General features: G+C 36.5%; 3 protein-coding genes across 6 annotated transcripts; 2 read left to right on the top strand and 1 right to left on the bottom strand.

The window, feature by feature from the left end:
* The first annotated feature begins 12 nt into the window (after positions 1 to 12).
* On the top strand, positions 13 to 5,062 carry LOC140789447 (dnaJ protein ERDJ7). Its single transcript, XM_073139153.1, has 10 exons — positions 13 to 186; positions 270 to 332; positions 423 to 489; positions 1,114 to 1,173; positions 1,657 to 1,707; positions 1,812 to 1,892; positions 2,603 to 2,715; positions 3,035 to 3,152; positions 3,320 to 3,446; positions 4,398 to 5,062. The coding sequence occupies exons 1-10, from the start codon at positions 59 to 61 to the stop codon at positions 4,499 to 4,501; spliced, it is 912 nt and encodes a 303-aa protein (XP_072995254.1). The 5' UTR covers positions 13 to 58; the 3' UTR covers positions 4,502 to 5,062.
* A 631-nt stretch (positions 5,063 to 5,693) lies between these two features.
* Positions 5,694 to 9,954, bottom strand: LOC140787966 (nudix hydrolase 16, mitochondrial). The gene is made up of 4 exons (XM_073137011.1): positions 9,513 to 9,954; positions 7,584 to 7,695; positions 6,956 to 7,039; positions 5,694 to 6,200 (listed from the first exon to the last, which is right to left on the bottom strand). Exons 1-4 carry the CDS (start codon positions 9,581 to 9,583, stop codon positions 5,925 to 5,927), a joined length of 543 nt encoding a protein of 180 aa, XP_072993112.1. The 5' UTR covers positions 9,584 to 9,954; the 3' UTR covers positions 5,694 to 5,924.
* Positions 9,955 to 12,399: 2,445 nt separating this feature from the next.
* Positions 12,400 to 17,708, top strand: LOC140788206 (cyclin-T1-4-like). Of its 4 annotated transcripts, none has more exons than XM_073137374.1 (6): positions 12,400 to 12,948; positions 13,038 to 13,119; positions 13,576 to 13,710; positions 13,928 to 14,103; positions 17,191 to 17,336; positions 17,435 to 17,708. In XM_073137374.1, exons 1-6 carry the CDS (start codon positions 12,608 to 12,610, stop codon positions 17,464 to 17,466), a joined length of 912 nt encoding a protein of 303 aa, XP_072993475.1. In that variant the 5' UTR covers positions 12,400 to 12,607; the 3' UTR covers positions 17,467 to 17,708. The 4 variants fall into 4 exon arrangements, with proteins under 4 accessions (XP_072993475.1, XP_072993474.1, XP_072993473.1 ...); XM_073137373.1 differs by having other exon boundaries at positions 12,421 to 12,948; positions 13,925 to 14,103; XM_073137372.1 differs by lacking the exons at positions 17,191 to 17,336; positions 17,435 to 17,708 and adding an exon at positions 15,384 to 15,761 and having other exon boundaries at positions 12,425 to 12,948.
* The last annotated feature ends 1,236 nt before the right edge of the window (positions 17,709 to 18,944 follow it).

The following is an 18,944-nucleotide window of genomic DNA, read 5'->3' as shown; positions in this document are numbered from 1 at the left end:
AACCCTCCCCTCGAACCGGAGAACAGAAGACGAGGGAGAGATAGAAAGAGGAAGGACGATGGGTGGGCTTGCGATCTCCTCCTCCTCCTCGTCTCTTCTTCTCTTCTTCTTCTTAATCCTCCTCCTCCGAATCCCAACCGCTTGGTCCATCTACTGCGACGAGGACGACTGCTACGATCTCCTCGGGTAGCATCTCGCCCCTCTCTCCCGTTTCCCGTTCACCAGATCGTTCGTTTTCCTTCGACTAATCGATCGTTCCTTGCCGTTAGGGTTTCCCAGAGCGCCAATGCCTCCGAGATCAAGAAAGCTTACTACAAGCTGTCTCTGAAATAGTACGTTGCTGGAATTGGATCTCAATGTTTGCAGATTTGAATGTGTATGCGTGTGTGTTGTTTTCTGATGCTTGTATTCATTTTTCTCAGTCATCCGGATAAGAATCCTGATCCTGAGTCCAAGAAGCTGTTCGTCAAGATCGCGAATGCTTATGAGGTGAATGTTTGGTCGTTATTAACGATTTAACGACTGTGTTCACAATTTGTTTCCTGTTAACACTTTAGTTGAATTATATTGTACAAACTCATTAGTTAGTAGAGAAATAAAATAAAATAAGAGAAATAAAATGGCTTCCTATGTTTTGGCTGATAGAAATTTGTGCCCCATAATGGGGAGAACGTAGCAAGAGGGAGGGGAAGAAGAAGACTGAAACTAACCTGGGAGGAATTAGTAAGAGATGACATGCTAGTACTTAGATGAATGTCAGAAAAGGATCCATATTTGCTCACCGCAGATAGTTGGGATTAAAGGTTTGGCATTTTTTTGTTGTTGTCAACATTAAGGAAAAGACACAATAGATTATGGCTTTAAGGAAATCGTACTGTCTCTGCTAATCATCTAGATATCTAAAACACATTTTAGGGAAGGCGTGAAAAGGAGTGGATGTGGTAAGGATACACTTCAAAGGGCCACTTTTTATCGGCTGTTAATGCATCATGCCAGCCTAATCTTGGGCATGGGAAATTTCTCACCTCATATAGGGTCACACCAGTTAAGTTAACTCCAATTAAATCTATGATGACATGAGTATTGACTTCTATTTTCTACTTGATTTATCAGATTTTGAAAGATGAATCTACAAGGGAGCAATATGACTATGCAATTGCACATCCAGAGAAGGTATCACTTTTCATGACATTCTTTCAAATCTCAGTTATGCTGAATTTGTTAGCATGATAGTTTGTAAGAATCCACCATTGAATTGTAGGTCCACATAATTTTCTATGATTACCAAGAAAGTTGCTAGATGCCAACCTTCAATTCTTGGTGTCTTTATTACCATAGTGATGTTAAATTGCATACGTGGCATGACTTTCAAAACTTAATTGAAATTTGAATCAGGCAAAAGAAGTTGATATTTTAAATGCACTTCTGCATTTTTTAAAGGATCTTGTAATAAGAAAGAAGTAAGATAGATTGATGCGAATTTTAAGAATAGTTTGATTTCTTGTATTAAATTATCTATAGACAGTATAGATGTAATAATCAAGTTGACTAGAATAAAACTTTATTGTGCTATTAATGTCACTGGTATGGGATTATATCTTCTCTAGCAATTCTAGACTGCTGATGATGTTATGATGCTCTTTCTTTTTGTTTCAGATATTTTACAATACAGCCCGCTACTATCATGCATATTACGGACATAAAACAGTAAGCTTTTCTTATATTATCTTGTTTACATGTCATTAAATTAATGAGTGATTTAGAAAATACAAACTACAACTTGCCCCTTATACATATGTGTGTATTTGTAGGATCCTCGAGCTGTTTTCCTGGGCCTTATGTTAGTTGTTTCTGCATTCCAATATCTAAATCAGTGGACAAGGTATACACAGGTATTGAGATCATATGTGCTTTAAGAAGATGCAATTTCTTGACTTTTGACTTACTATGCCTTCTTGTATCGAGCTTCTTGCTGGAGGCTTATGTGATTAGTTTAACTTGTGAATCATCAAAACCTTTTAGAGTTTTAGTCTTTCAGAAGTTAGTAGTAATTTAAATAACTTAAACTAATAACTTCTTGCTGGTTTCTACTTTTGATACTTTATGTCAACCTTACGAATGAGATGGATATTATGAGAATTGAGAAGACTATACAGGTGATACTAAATGTTGAGAAACATCATTCTTCATTCCAATGACATCCACTTAGATAACATAGGATTTAAGTTCTTTGGGTTTCTGAAACATTGGACACAAATGAATGATCCTGTGGCCCGTGTTATCTCCTTCCTTTCAAGACTTGATGTCCAATGGTATGTATTTGCCTTTCCTCGTAAGTTTTTTTAGGTCTCCATGTTTTATCCCCTCTGAAAATAATTTCATTTAGGTCCTTCTAAGCTCTTAGTTACAATTCTATCATCTGGACTCTGGAACTCTTGGATTTACACTTTTATTTTTTATCCTCTTCGTGAATAAAGTGGATTATCTTCTAACTGCTAATTAGTGGTTACAATGGTATACTTTAACATGAATTGTGATGCAGCCTCATTAATTGGTTATCGGCACCTTACTAACAATTTAGTTTCTTATATGTTTGTTGCAGGCTGTAAGCATGGTCAAGAAGACACCTGCATATAAAAATAGGCTGAAGGCATTGGAACTAGAACGCACTGGTGGAATATCGAACAAAAAGAAAGGTCAAAAGCAAATTGACAAGTAAGAAAAATAATCTATATTTTCTAGATTTAACAGGCTTACAGAATTGCAGGTAGAGTCCATTGTAGTTTTGTTAGTTTGCTTCTAGCATAATTCACTGAATTATCTCTGTTAAGAGTGTTTTGTACTTGAAAATACTGTTATCCTTGATCATGGATTAATGTGAACCATAGGAAATGTAACTGTCGGTTGAAGTGACATTCTCTAGAGAAAAAGATAATTTACTTCGTCTTATTCATGCCCTATGACCATTTATTTTGTTTTTATCAAAAGACAAAAACCATTTCTGATGATTCAATGGCTTGATTATTCATGCCAGGAAGGTGGAAGAAGAGCTTAGCAATGAACTTGAACTGCAAATACAAGGGGCTGAGAAACCCTCCATGTGGAAACTGTATGGCATCCAGTTTATTCTTTTACCGTACACTCTAGGCAAGGTTAGTATGAACTTTTGTTTAAATTAGTTGTGCTTGACTTTGTTGCATTAGCTCCTCAATTTCAACCACCGCTTTGAAAAATTTTCTGCAATAGATTACGTATAGGACTACAGGCACACATGTCAGTCATGACTGAGTTCAAGTACTTATATAATTTTACTTGACAGATATTGTTGTGGAATATTTGTTGGTTTTGGAGATATCAGATAAAGAGATACCCATTTTCATGGGATGATGCCTGTTACTTGACACAGACTTGCCTCAAAGTGCCTCCCAGCGCATGGAGAAATATTGGTACTTACTGTCTAAACTTGGATCTTTGTAAAATAATCGTTTTGCTTGATCAAATATTACACTTGTATGTTTATCTTTTATAAGCAAATCAAATGTTCCTTTGATCTTTTTTTAATAAAATGTTTTTTTATCACATTAATAGTATGGGTTCTTAATCAAGTATTTGTCTTTGTGATCTAAGTTGGAACAATAGGCTTTGGGTTTTGATTCTACTAGAAGCTTCTACCCAAGAATACTGTTTATAGGTGGAAGCACAGATTGGGCACAGTGGATCTTGTTGATTGGTTATGTGCAGAAATTGTTAATAAACTGTCCAATATATCTAAACTTGTTTAGATTTTATGTCCCTCAACCTTCCATTTGGTCATTTAACCATGAAAAGGTGGATGCAAACAGGTTGATGCCTATCTCTTATGGACAACTTATATTTGATTGTCTTCATAAGTTCTCTGGTTGAAAACCACATTATTGTCTTGAATCTTGAACAAGGTTTTTTAAACATATGCATATTATTTGTCTTTTAGTGAGAAGCATACTTGGACACGAAATAAAAGGACAATGAATGCAAGGAGAATAAATGAAAATTCTGATTCCAAACTGTCTTCGTATTAGCAGAAAAGATGTGTAACAGTCTGAAATGGTTCGAGTAACAATTTAATTTCTTATTATTGGCTATTATGCCTTTGGAATGCATGAGGTTGATCAAAAAAAGAATGTTTCAAGGTAATTCTGTTAAGCTCATAGTCTACCGTACATTAAACGACTACAAACATACAATTTGTGTATGTACTCCTGGTAAAATATGGACACATTAGAATATTCACCAATTGGGTATACATTTAGAAAGATCTATTCCGAACTGAAAGACTTTTCTAGCAACATAAGCATGCCATACAATATGCAACTTTATAAAATGCCAGTATCATTAATACCATGTTCATTGTGTTTCAGATGAATCTGTCAAGAATGATCTTGTCCTGAGACGTCTGTGGGAGAAAGGTAACATGGAAAACTATCTGGCAGAGAGGCGAAGAGAATCAAAGCGTCGGCGATAGATGGTTTCCGACAGAGAATGCTTATTTCCACCCAAGATTAATCGTAGAGTCCCAGCATCCTTTTTGCTCTTTACAAAATCGTACACCTTACTGCATTAAAAGCGAAGGCCTCCAATGAGGCCATCCTCACAATCTGCCAGTGCATACAACATCAACAGATTTTGAGCACCTGCTCTGATATACGAGATATGTTCTTTCCCACTTCCTTTTCTTTTTCCAACTTTGATCACTGCAGTGTGCATACAAACACCACGCATAGATCACCAGAGAGGCTGCGTCTAGATCAATCGTGTATTGTTAAAATGTTTAACTTGGAGGATTACAGGGTATCAAACAGAGTGATAGATCACGAACCTAATATCTGTTAATACCTATTGAAAACAGAATGTTTGTTGTGTCATAGTAGAAAGTACTCGTATTCTTTTCTCTATGTCTATTCTTATACTTTGTGAAAACATTATGCTGTTACACGTACATGTATAAGATTCGTACACCATAGGAGCAGCCATCCTTTCTGAAAGAGGATGCTGAGAAATTTCATATCTAAGATCATTTGTGCAATCTTTCTCTGTCTGCTGAGGACCTCTTTGATGCATCTTTATGTTTCTCTAATGATACGATACTGGAGCATTCCACTCAAGTACAGGGATCAGACTGCAAAGCGACTCATTAAGCTAACAAAGGCCCTTGTTGTTGTACCGATATGGGCATTGTGTAACTGCATGCATATCGTGAGCCAATGTACAGCTGACGGGTACACCCCAATTAACTTTAGTAAAACCTAGTAGGTTACGTCAACACGACAGCTTAGGCGAGTCTCGGTGGGTTTAGTTTGAAACAGTAGCTTTGCGACGGGACGACTACAATTTGAAATCTAAATATACTGACTAAAATTTAGTAAAATTTTTATTAAGGGACTTTATATCTAAAGAATGTTGGCTCTTTTAACCAACTGTATCTAACCTTTGAACTCGTCGTAGTTGGGCGTGCTCTCTTCGAACGCACTGACCACATTTCGACCAGTCAACCCTACATCAATTCTTCAAGGCATCACTGTGTAGATTCACAACTAATACGAAGTACAAAAAAAAAAAAAACGACTAAAGATAGGCAACACTGTTTCATGAAAACATGCTTCTGAGTCTGGTGATCGAGAAAAAAAAATCACCATCGTTTTAGCACGAGAATGGAATGACATAAAAGAGCATGTGCCAGCACTGTACAGATTCCTTCCAAAAAACAGATATTGAAACAAAGTTACTAAGATACATCCAATGTTTTGGAGTAGATCACTTCCTAGATGTTTTCAGACAACTAAGCATCCCAAATGCTTTGTATCGTCTGAAGAATGGAAAGAAAGAAAAAAAACCCCCAAAAACAAAACAAAACCTAGTGAAAAGCTCTGAGAACTGGATCATCTAGCTCATGCTGAGTCGAGGCTAGGATTAACTTCTTTGGAAGTGGAACCAACCTGCCACTTAGAAAATCCCTTGAGAAGGGCTTCCTGCATCCATGGATGCCGACATCTCTCCATCGCTTCAGGAACTGAAAGCCAGCTCCTCTGACGGGTGCTCTGTTCGGGCCATGAGTCAAGCTCCTCCCTAACATGCATTGCAAACATTGCGCCCTTGCATAAGCCTTCGGGGCAGAACTCATCTTGGTGACTTTTGCTCTTGAAATAATAGAATCCCAAGCATTCCTGCAACATTAATAAGCCAGCTCGGTGAACAAACAATATGCGAATACATCATATCATGAATCAGCTAAACAAACATCTGAGCATGAAAATAAGCAATCTATGTATATTAAACCAAGAAATGATTGCTCAGATTATGATAACAAGATCCCTTTGTAACTTCGTCCTAACAGTTCCTTGTCTGACATTTGGTTACTTCATTTGCCACCAAGAATCTAAGTGCTGCTCAGCCTGCACATGACCAGTCTAATAGTGTTTGTAATATAGAGCAAAAACTATATATGAATCCACTGTTTTTCCTCCACAGCTTCACAGCCCTGATCAAATGAGTAGAAAGATGAAACGTCTTATTGAGTTTAGTTGCAATAACGTCTGTGTGAAATAGAGTATTATGTTTACAGATATAGATATCTACATACACAAGGAACTATATCTGTGTAGGTATGTATGCATGACCATAAATCAACGCAAAACTCATAATATATTTGACAAAGGAGAAATTTTCTCATTCACGCATGAAAAACTGATGTAAAGCTAATAATAACTCAAACAAATATTTATTAAAAGCTTCAGCAGAAATACCAAACAGACATTTCTTTAGAGATACCTTTGACAGAAAAATCTATAATGGTTTCAAATCCTGATTTTAGTTTAGTTATGACCAACCCTATCTTCCGGAGATTAAACTGCTTCCAAGTATCTCAGAATGGTAAAGAATAATAAACATGCAAACATATCGAAGAGTTAAGATCATTTACTGTTATATCTCCTCGAACCCCCGCTTCCTCAACAGCTTCTCGTACAGCTGCCTCTTCAACGGTTTCATCATTTTCCCATCCTCCCTAAGACAGCATGACATACCAACAGTAAAAGATGCCTCACAGATACTTTCTTTTTCAAGGTAAACAAAAAATATAAAAAGAAATTAGAAAAAAATATTAATTAGCATGTAGTAAAACCATAAAAGATGAAAAGTACTCTTGAAAAGTTCTTCAAACTTCAATTTATGCAAATCTAGACCATTGAGTAAATTGAGGGGACAACAAAGTAATACTGAACCTGGAAACAATCAAAATAATAGAAAATTGGGTGCTGTTGGAAGAGAAGGTATCATCTGCCCTCTTTAAAATATTCTCAGTAAAAGTGATGCAGAATATAAAGCAAGATATCATAGACTAAGACATTGAGAATGGAATAGCTACGGGAAGTTGATCCCTCGTTTGTTATCTCCAAAAGGAAGACGTCAATAATATACACAGAGTTTTACCATATCAAAGAAATAATTGCCAAAGCATTGCTAAAGAGTGTTCCATCTGGCTGCTTTTAGCAGCAGTGGGATAAAATTTCTCCATGCTACCATGAATATTCTCACATTAACTGTCATACCTTGGGAAACAAAAGGCCTGGTCCACTTTGTGAGTTTATCATAAGAACTTCAACAACCTTGTTCTTTTCGTCACCACTGTTTTCACGATTTCTGTATCTAAAGGGTATACACCTGCAGAAGTGTCGTGTTTTAGAGAATATTCCACAAGTTATCTATGCGGAAAAAAGAAAAGCATGAAATGAATTCTTAATGGAACAAATCAGTAGTATTTCAAATATACCTTGCTGTACAGAAATGCTGCTTAAAACTTGTACAAGAAAATTAAGTTCCAAAGATTTAACCAGGTCTAGCATATGATTAGTATTGTTATTGTTTACCTTTTCTTTTCATATGAAATTACCCACGCATCTTAGTAGAACTTTGACGACTTCATCTTATCTAAGCATGAGCTTAAACACTTTATTAAATACCTCCATTTGCAAACAGCACGAATAACTTCCATTGTTAAATGTTTTGCCCCTTTAAATTGGCAAATCAAGTCATATTCCACCAATACGATACTCTAGATCTTTCCTCTATTTACCTTTTCCTCTTCCTCCCAAGTAGATAGAATAACTGATTACCTCTTCCATGATTTTTTGCCAAGTATCTTTTCAAAAACTACTACTGCATATTATATGTCTCCAACTCTCAAGTGTTTGCAAAACATTGTTGTTCATAGAAATTACAAGTCTCAACATTATCTCAACTGAAAATGCTATGAAGCATAATTTGTGTGTAATCTATGCCCTATGATCACGTGCCTCGGTTAACTCAATTGAATAGCCTAAACAGTGTACGAAGGAGGAACCTAGCCCAAGATGAACTAATTTCATATATTTGAACTTACAATATACAGGGGATGTTCTTGCTAGGAACCATTCAAAAATGGCATGAAGTTCCCTTAATAAATAGACATGATAAGATACTTAAGAGACATCCCATCCTGATATGCATCTCACAACTCAATTAGGATTTTAATATTCCTATATACTACTGGACTACAATATGTCAACAACAATATCAACAAGCTGTTAGTCCAAACTATTTGGCATCCGCTAAATATTTCTGCATGCTGTACTTTTAACTCTTTAAAAGAAGTATTGAAACTAAACTGGATGCAACAATGATCATAAATAATGACAAGTTCTGGCGAAAGTGAAGGGCTACGATTTCTTGCTTTCATTTTTTTTCCTAAATTAAATCAGGGAACAAAAATAATCTCAAATGTCGTAAGGCAAGAATACTATCCAAAGGGATAACATGCAAAAAGCTATGCCGATTGAACAACAAAGCTAATAAAAGACATACAGCACACCAACTCTGACAAACTAAACTAGTTGCTTTCTCTAGGGACATAATTTAATCATTCATTCAATGCTTAACTCGGTTCAAAGAATTTGTACATAAGCATAATTCACATCAGAAAAGGTTTCATCAGGGTAAGCATCGTCACATTTCCTTTAGTAAAAAGAAATATATAATTTTCTTAGAGTATGTCCAAAATTGCAGAAAGCAATTTAAAGGACGAAAACAAAATTACACATATTTTTCTTCATCTCCTTCTCTGTTTGAGATAAGAACAAAATTACAAACATTTCAGCTCAAATCGCTATAAGATATGCTTACTAAATTCTAGATCATCTATAACCTATGTCTAATTAAACATGTGATTCGAGGTCAAAATAAAAGCCTTCTCCAATCTTCCACCCAGAAGAGAAGAAGAACCTCCAATTAAATACTAGAAAAAATCATCCAACCAATCGCAAAAAGAATCTCGCGAAACGTCAACATCAGAGAAGCAACCTAGTGATGCCTACCGACACGACAATGGAGCAAATCAACAAATCATCACATGTTAAATAAACTATTTACAATCCCTAATAACCGCAGGTGAAAAGAAAAAATTGCGGAGGGAGAGAGATAGAGAGAGATTCTTGAAGGGGGACCCGGCAATAAGGCGACAACCGCCCTCGTATCGCTGCTGATGTCGACCCGTGCGGGCCACCAAATCGCACATGCTCTTATCCGCCCCTTTTCTTATCTCCCCCACCTCTTATCCTCCGATTAATCCAACGCGAACCGGATAGCCAATGCGGCGGCGGCGGCGGCGGTGATGGCGACTGCGGAGGGGTCCGAGGATGGAGAAGTGGGAACGGAGATGAGATCGGAGAGGGAGAGAGGGAGAGAGAGAGAGACGATAGATTAAAGAGAAGTTGGGATTATAAAAACAAGAGATAAAAGATAATTATGATAGTGTAGGGAGGACCGTGAGATGAAGTGGTCAGAGGTCAGAAAGGGAGGGACGCGTGGCTGCCCGTTTCCTTCGGAGTAGACGAGAAACGGGGTGGGGATGGGGGTGGGAGTGGGGATGGGGGTCGGGAGTATTGGAAGAGGTCTAAACTCTAAAGACGGGTTTTTAAAGTTTTTTTTTTCAAAAAAAAAAGGCAATTTTTTATTTATTTTATCATTCATCAGCATAACACTAGATATAAGCTCGACAAATAGCCAATCCTTCTGAAATTAACCTAATCGAGCTAAGTCATCAAACTACCAAACAATTTCTCTATAATATTATTTGGCGATGAATCTATAACCTCCTTGGTCATAGAGAAGGTATCTAAGTCTCAAAAAATATTATAAATATTCAAAGATATATATATATAGAGCATCCTTATACAGTTGATTGGCTATAATCTACCGTCGAGCTAACCTAGAAAAATGTTAGGTTCTTTTTAAATTGGCTAATTCAATTGCAACATGATTAACCTCCCTAAAACAATAACAGGAGAAAGAGAATAAATTGAGAATCTTAACCCAAAAAAAATTATTTTAAAAAATGGCACCGTCACTAAGGAAAAACAGTTTTGAGTTGCAGAATGTCAATCCGCAATTAAAAATATGATTCAATGAAGAAAGTAGAAAAGTTGTGTTATTGAGCATTTATTAGGGCATAATGCAAAGCTTCCGCCTTGGCAAGAAAAAGGTCACCGGTCGAGCCTTGCATAACACCCGTAGGAAGGGTCTTGCCATTTGAATCATGAAAGATGAAAGTCGAGCGAACCGACCAAGGGGACTTTACTTATTCGAACCAAACGTTAGCGGCTTAAGCAAAGCCTATCATCACAAGCAGTGTCATGATAAATGTGTCATTTTGATGGGTCGAGTCATAAATGAGTTAAAACGAGTTGATATAATAAACACGAATAGTACTCGTTCAATAATTGAGTTAGATAGGTTGACCCGTTTATAACTTGAACCCGATCTAGTTAAACTAAACCTGAACCTATTTAAAAATTATCTTATCATGTTAAAGTATTGGGTCAGTTTAATATTTGCCACCCTTAATTTTTCCCTTACTGACTCCTCTCACCATCTCCCTAGCTTCACTATATTGTTGTCTACCCTCGATGTCGTTCCCAATGTTGCTCTCTAAGCGGCCTTCCTTTCCGTTGTTGTCCAATTCGGCCCCATCCATCTCCCTCCTTACTACTGTCATTTTCTTAATTTCTTCTCTCTTGCTGTCATCCTCTTCTCGATCTAGGATCATCTCACATGGTCTCCTATCTTGACGTTTGTGCTCTCCCTCTTGTGCCAAGTGTGATGTCGTCATCCTTTTTCTCTCTCTAACATTGGTTATGCAATTATCACATCCTGCATTAGTGTCATTGAGCTTGCCCTCTTGATTCGCCACCTTCATTCCCTCCTTCCCCAACGCTTGCTTTGTCGCGATTGTTGCTCATGCCTTGCCTATCTTATTCTCGCTTGCCTTAGCTCTGACTCTTGATAGGTCCATTCGACTAGAAGACTTCCTATGCTACCATGAAACTATCCTCGCTTTAGTTTCATTTCATAAGTATGTGTATTTATGTTTGTTTGTGTTTGTGTTTATGTATGTGTACGTGTGTGCATGTGCGTAGACATGTCTACGGTGCACATAATCGTATGTGGATGTAAACTTCGGATCTTCCCTTATCCTCCTTTGCCCTTCTCTTCCTTGATCCAATTTATTAACTCTTTTTGGGTAATTACATTTACACCTCTTAACTATACCTAGTTTTCACGAGGACCTCATAAATTTTTTTAGGTTATAATGTAACCTCTAAATTTTGAGAGAATTTAAATATCACTCTTTCATTAGTTTATTATCAAAAAAATTGAACGAGTCAACTTACGTGACAGTCATATCACAGTACATCAATGACCTAGATGCCCTTGTTGAAGGAACAAAAATTTTATTTTATTTTAGTCTAACAAAAATGGAGGAATATAGTCCATCTTCTTTCTTCCTTTCCTATTCTCTCCCTCCTCTTATCTTCATTCCACTGCCCGTGGCTTGTCGGCAAGGTACACATGGGATGGGGAGGCGGCGACGAGCTCATTGCCGTTGCCCAATGGCTACAAAGGTAGAAGAAACGACGGAGACTAAAGAGAGAAGAGAGAATAATTATATAATTTAGTATTCAAATTTATTTTTATTTAAAAATTAATAATATTATGATATAATAATAATTAATAGATGTATTCGATCACAGCTATTTGCCTTTTTCACTTAAATTCAAAGTTTTAAAGTAAAATTATAATCTAAAAAAGTCTAAAAAGTTCCCTAAAAATCGGGTATAGTAATGAAGGTGTTGTTTTATTGCTTGGTGTCGTAGGTGTGTCCTTGTGTGTTGATTGATGAGTCTTCTAATGGTTTTGATGTAGCCATTGACTCCATAACTTGTGACTCGATATCAAATTTCGTTTTGAAGCTAATGATATCATCAGTGTACGAAAATGAAAATAAAAAATAAAAATAAAAATAAAAAATCTATTAGCTGCACAATTTAAGAAGATAACAAGTTTGGTAAAAAAATCTATTGCCTCTCTTTCTCCGAATCCTCACCTAATCTTTCCTTTCCCCTCTTTCTTCCCTTTCTCCTCTTTTGAGCGCATTAAAAATCCCTGATCTCCAAATCCAAATCCAAACCCTAACAGATCCCTTTATTCCTCTTCCTCAAACCTCCTCCATCCTCCCAAATCGAATTGCCTACCGGAAACCATGTCCTATTTTCAGTCCCGCGGCTACCACCGCGATCGCTACCGATCCACCGAGATCGCCTGCAACCCGTACAGCGATCTCTCCTACGGCAATCGCCAAGATCGGACCTTTACCACGAGACCTTCGAAGAGGAGGAGATCTGATGCCCCCGCGCGGAGCGATAGTGTAGGAGATCGGTGGAATTTGAGTCAGAGGAGGGAGGAGGACGCCGATTTGTTGTCGAGGGACGAGATCGAGCGGTGCTCGCCCTCTCGGAAGGATGGAATCGATTCCGCCCTTGAGACGCGTCTCCGGTATTCGTACTGCTCCTACCTCCAGAATTTAGGGATGCGGCTCGAGCTGTAAGCGATCCTTGGTGCCAATTTGTAGCTATATTTTCTATGAGATTTTATGTTGGAGCTGTAACCGGGGTTGATTTATTGGTTTTCAGGCCACAGACTACGATTGGAACGGCGGCGGTTCTCTGCCACCGGTTCTTTTTCCGGCGATCTCATGCTTGCCATGACAGATTCGTGAGTTTTGATACCGTGAAGTTCTTCTGTTGCCATTTATTTGCATTTGTTGAATACCTTCTAGACAATTTAAGGCCAGTGAATTATGATCTTTGTTTTCTTGTTTTTACTGCATTTATTTTTACTAATTCAAGAATGGAAATTTAATTTTAGAATTTGAATTATATAATTGGTGCTCCGTCTACTTCTAGTGCCAAAGTTATGGACAACTCTCTAAGAAAAATCATTGTAGTAGCTTGTTAGTTGCTTTATTGAGTGACTTTGTATTAAGATTTAGCACGGTAGTTACATTGTCATTAACTACCTCTCTTTGATATAGGAATAGTTCTTCTCTTGACTTAACCTAAAACATATTTCTTCTATATAATATTTACGATTGGTTTTCTTCTTTCCAGTGGATAGTCTAAAACTCTAAGAAGTCCTTATTTATTGACTAGTTGACGTGTTACCATGCAGTTGATTGCAACAGCAGCTCTATTCTTGGCAGCAAAGTCTGAGGAAACACCATGCCTCTTGAACACACTTCTCAGGGCTTCTTGTGAAGTTTGTCAACATCAGGAATTTGCTTACTTGCCATATTTATTTCATGGTGTAAGTGCCATAACTCATAAACCTTCTTACTCTACATAGTTTGTCTCCATATAAGGGGAAAAAAATTAATGATGAAATAATATAATGTAACTTCCCCTTTTGGTATGCAGTCCTCCAATTCACAAAAACTTCCACAAATGGCTAACAAAATTTTGGAATCAACCATATGCAGTACTGTACATGCATTGACTCTTGATATCTATTTGTCGTGTAGCAGGACTGGTTTGACCAATATCGTGAGCGGGTCACTGATGCTGAACAAATGATACTGACAACACTTGATTTTGAACTTGATGTGAAGCATCCATATGCTCCGCTTACATCTGTCCTAACCAAACTAGGTCTTTCCCACACAGTTCTTTTTAGTGTGGCGTGGAACTTAGTAAATAAAGGGTAAGCGTCCATGTCAACACTAGTTTGTTGTATCCATATTATGGTGCACTAATGTCTTTCTATTGATTGCTTGTGAACTGTAATTCTGGAAAATTTGCAACATAAATGATTCATTGATTACTCTTTGAAACTTTGATACTTTCATTATTGAGTACTCCTTGAAGTTGAAACTATATTATAGTTTCTATTGATTTTCCTCTTTGTTGGAAACCTCACTTTTCGTTCAGGTTTCGAGGGGGGCTAAACTGGGGCACTATTTTAATAGCTTTGGCAATTCCCTTTATTTGGTAAAAGTGTTGACTGTTGACTGGTTTCAATTGTTTTTGGGTAAAAGGAGAGATACTGCTAATAACTCTTCTCTCTCTCTCTCTCTCTCTCTCTCTCTAACTTAAGGGACAAGATTTTCATTCTCTTTCTCTCTTTCTACTCTTCATGTAGCACCTACAAGATGCACATCGTCCTAATTCTTATAGGTCACTATATGATTATGGTTGCTTGGAATTCCTTGCTTTATCTTGTGCTACTTGGTCACTAGCCAAGATCGTATGCCTTCCTATCCTATTATGAAAAAGTGATCAAATAAAGAGCAACCTTATCAAATTGAGTTATGTATGGAGATTATTCTTGATTGTTAAGAGATGCTCAGAAGTGATTACTTGCTTTTCCTTGGGTTGGTTGTTCAATGCACACATATGATCCTGGCTGTCTTGCTATATTGGTCATTCAGTACGAGTCATTTAAGAGTAAGTGAAGAATCAGGATATGATTGAGTTGAGATGAATAAATTTTTGGTATTAGTAATTAGTCTTCATGTCCTCATGTCTTCCTTTATCTTTTCTTTTTCTTTTCTGTTTGAAGTATTTCTTCTTGACAGTTATTTCATTCTAACATACATCAAAATACCATAAGCATACTTCAGTCAAATCAATGCAAGTTTCTCTTCATTTCTTCATTATGGTTTTAAGTCCACTTTTGGATGATAAATAAATATCAAGATTTGCTTTGCTGGTGTTTTCTGTCAAATATTAAATAATCTACATTAAGTAATATTGATATCTAATGTATTTTTGCTATAACTATCAACAAAGATCTCATGAGTTTTTTCTGTTAAAGAGTTCTGCCATGTTTGTTTTTTTTGATAGATTAGGACATTGTTAGGTTTGCAACTGCAATTTTGTTCGTCATCCTAATTTTGCCATGTTTTAATTTTGAAAAAGTTCCCTTTATGTTGCCTTTTTCTGATGTGGCATATTGATATTTTGATATGGAATAAATTGCAGGGTCTTTCTTGAAGAGAATAATGTCCTCACCTATGTGAATGTTCTTAGCTGGAGGATTGATAATGCTGTTCATGGAAAACATATTTTTGATTCAAAGAAGTTGAGAAATAGCAACTTTTGGATACTATTATATGATAATGGAATACAAAGTTCCTTTTGGTCCTTAAAGATGGCCAATAGACCTCTAAACTGCTTCTTCTGGTTGCCTATTGTCTTTGCCCTTCTCTTCTATCTATTGGTTTAATCTTTGAAGGTCTCTTCAAGTATTTTGGAACTGCCCAACTCATGAGGTCTCCCTTCATTTGCTTGACTTGTCCTGCTTCTCTCTCTCTCTCTCTCTCTCTCTCTCTCTCTCTCTCTCTTATTGTTCTACCTATTTTATCCACTTGCTCCTCCTCTCTTCCTTGTAATTATATTTTTCATGATTTTCCTGCAAAGTAAAGCTGTGACATTTCCTCCTCGAATAAAATCTGGCAAGAATTCTTATATATGGAACTTACCTATAGAAAGAAAGTGAAAATCCTTTCTTTTGGCTTAGTCTATACTGCCAGCAGTTCAAAGCCCAAAGAGCCCTCATTCCACTCTCCTCTCTCTAGCTTTAGTTATATATTTATGTGGATAGACTATTGGAAGTTCCAACCTGCAAGTTGTCTTTATATACACATAATGAGACTTTGGTAAATATACCGACAGTTCTGTAGAAATACTTACCTATAAACTTAGGTTTCAACATTTCTAGGTTGTCTTGGTGCTTTCCAATCTTCTAGAGTTCCAGTCATTCATAGTTATGATGCATCAACATGGAACATGGCTTTTGAACTAATTTATTCCGTGCTGAAGGATCTGTATAGATGTCAGGTTGTTGGCTGCCATGCTTACAAGAACGTGCCTATTTGTTACCTAAGACATGTTACACGATTGAACATGAAATTACATATTATATTAATATCTTTATAACCAGCAATATCTTACAGTGTTTTTTCTATATTATATGGATCCGTCAGGGTGATGAATATTTTCATACGCCCACTATTTTTGTAAATTATAACATTATACTGTACTGTGCATTTTAATTATTTAGAAAAAAATGGACGTGTGAGTGAGGAGGGTGAGCAAACATTCTAACAGATCATTTGGGATTCTCTCGATAGGCCTGGCATACCATGCTATTAATCCCTGATCATTTCACCGGAAATCAGCGTAATGATCATATTTTTTCTTACTTATCATTTTGTACATGCTTTAGCAGTTGGAGAGCATCTGAAGCATGATGTCTAAGTAGTTCATTTATGAGATGTTATTGACAAACAGAGCTGCAAGCATCAAGGTAGATGCTTACGTTCTCTCATCATTTGTACAAAAGCCTACTCTGTCCTGATTAAATGATTTTTGGATTTCTGGAGTGGCAAATATCTCTGGAGCATTATTGGGTCCAATCGTTGATGTATAGTTTTCAAAAGCACGCGTAATTGCTATATTTTAGCGATTTGAGACAATGTCTGCAGAAGATGCTTGGATAGTATATCACCTGACGTCTGCTTTGTTTGGTAAGGAGTCTGCTATAGCATATGGCTTGTTTAGTTTGATAAATCTGATGCATGTACTGTTTCAAGTAGTAGCTCTTTCTCACCTGCACTGTTGTGGGTTAAGATCATGTTAAAATATTTTCTGTGGATATTAGGCTTTTATGCATAGCAATGCTGGAGAATAATGGTTCGTCTATTAGTTCGTTAAGTTTTATAATTTGCTTCTTAGTTTTCATAACTTCTCCTTTACTTACTATTAGATTTTGCATGTAATAATGCAGACTTCGGAGTTCCCTCTGGCTTCAGTTTAAGCCACATCACATTGCTGCTGGGGCCTCATTTCTTGCTGCTAAGTTCCTAAAGTATGATCTTGCTTTTTGTCCAAATTTTTGGAATGAATTTCAAACTACTCCAGCTATTGTTCAAGGTATGAGTTATTTCCTATGAATTCACTTCTCTAGCCTTCTATGTCAATACTATCTTAATATAGCAGTTTTCTTTTAACAATGTTGTCTTGCATTGCAGATGTCATCCAGCAGCTGACAGAGATCTTTTAGGACACAGCTCATTGGCTTGATTGCATCTAAATGTAAGGTTTGTTAGCTCTTTAACGGTGGTTATAGTGGATTAGAATTTTAACTACTTATAAAGATTGCAGGCCCTGCCTTGAATTTGAGTTAGATATACCATAGGCTCTTAAGTGCTTCTTGTTTCAGATTTTCATGCTTAAAGCAAACACACACAGGGCAAAGGTTTATATAATTTCCTACCAAATGTGCAATATATTACTTGTTCCTCAGTTGCCCTCTAATTGTGCATGCCCTTTGTGAAAAAAGTTCTAATTTTCACAAAAGACGATACGAAGGGATGCTCTTCTGGTCCTAGATCTCTTGTTAGGGCGGTGTTATGGCGAGGTTAATTGCTCATGGGAAATTTTAACAAGAGCTTCCATTCCCGCATTATAATGTTGGCAGGCAGTGACAGTGTATGGCCTCTTGGCACTCTGATAAAAATGGCCATGCATCTTGAGACAGACAAAATGAGTGCTATATTCGTTGGACTGCAAAGAAAAATTCATTATCTTTCTGCCGCTAAATGAAATATTAGAGAATGGTGGACTGCAAATGAAAGCTCTTGTTCTTTGTTATCTTATCCTGAAACCAAGGAAAGATATTGAAATATAGATTTTTGAAGTTAACTTTACAATGTAGTGAAAATTAATAGCAATTTATCTAGAGGAATTCGTACTATTCCTGTATGATAATAACAATAATAAAGGAACTCGTACTATTCTTGTATAAATTTCACTAGCAAACTTTTCTTATAACTCGACCAAATGGTTAAAAAAAATCCTTCCCACGACTTTGGAGACATCCAATGAACCTGGAAAATAAAACCCCATTCTTCCCAATGGAAGTGGCAGTAAGCAATATTTCTAAAGAGCTTTTTTGTATATGTATAGTCTTCTAAAATCCCTTATTTATAAATCTCTCTCTAAAGATGGTAGTTGCGTGTATATCCATTAAAACAGCGTAAGCGTTTGAATATAGTTTTAACTCCTAAACCTAATTAACTATTCTTATTTTATAAATTTGAATAAGGCAGCATAGATCAGTTTTTTTAAAAAAAAAATATGATTCTTGATTGTACACCAGTTTGTTGGTGTCATGATTATATTTTTCAAGCCTAACTAATCATTAAAATTTTTATGAAATTAAGTATAAATAAAATAAAAACTATAGATTCTGAAATGTATACATGCAAATTATAAAATTTAGAAGGGCATGCAGGTAAATAAAACAACCGCAAGAAGGGCGTACATGCAAAAGAAATCCTTCCTTCTCCAAACTAGAAAACCACCATTGTCATTATTTGCAGTTCAACTGCATGAGATGCTCTTTAGCTCAGCATTGTGTATTAACATTTATCCGAACTAATCCTTAGTAAGAACTACTTATCTAAAGCTCAGCATCTCATCAACCTTGTCTTAAGGAATGCAATGGTGCTCTTTGGGGGTTCTTGCATTTTGGAATAG

Source organism: Typha latifolia, chromosome 5, assembly GCF_019914945.1.
Source record: "Typha latifolia isolate L0001 chromosome 5, TyphaL0001v2, whole genome shotgun sequence".
NCBI classification, from domain to species: Eukaryota; Viridiplantae; Streptophyta; class Magnoliopsida; order Poales; family Typhaceae; genus Typha; species Typha latifolia.
Note: the sequence above shows the minus strand (reverse complement) of the source record. Positions and strands in the feature narration are given on the sequence as shown.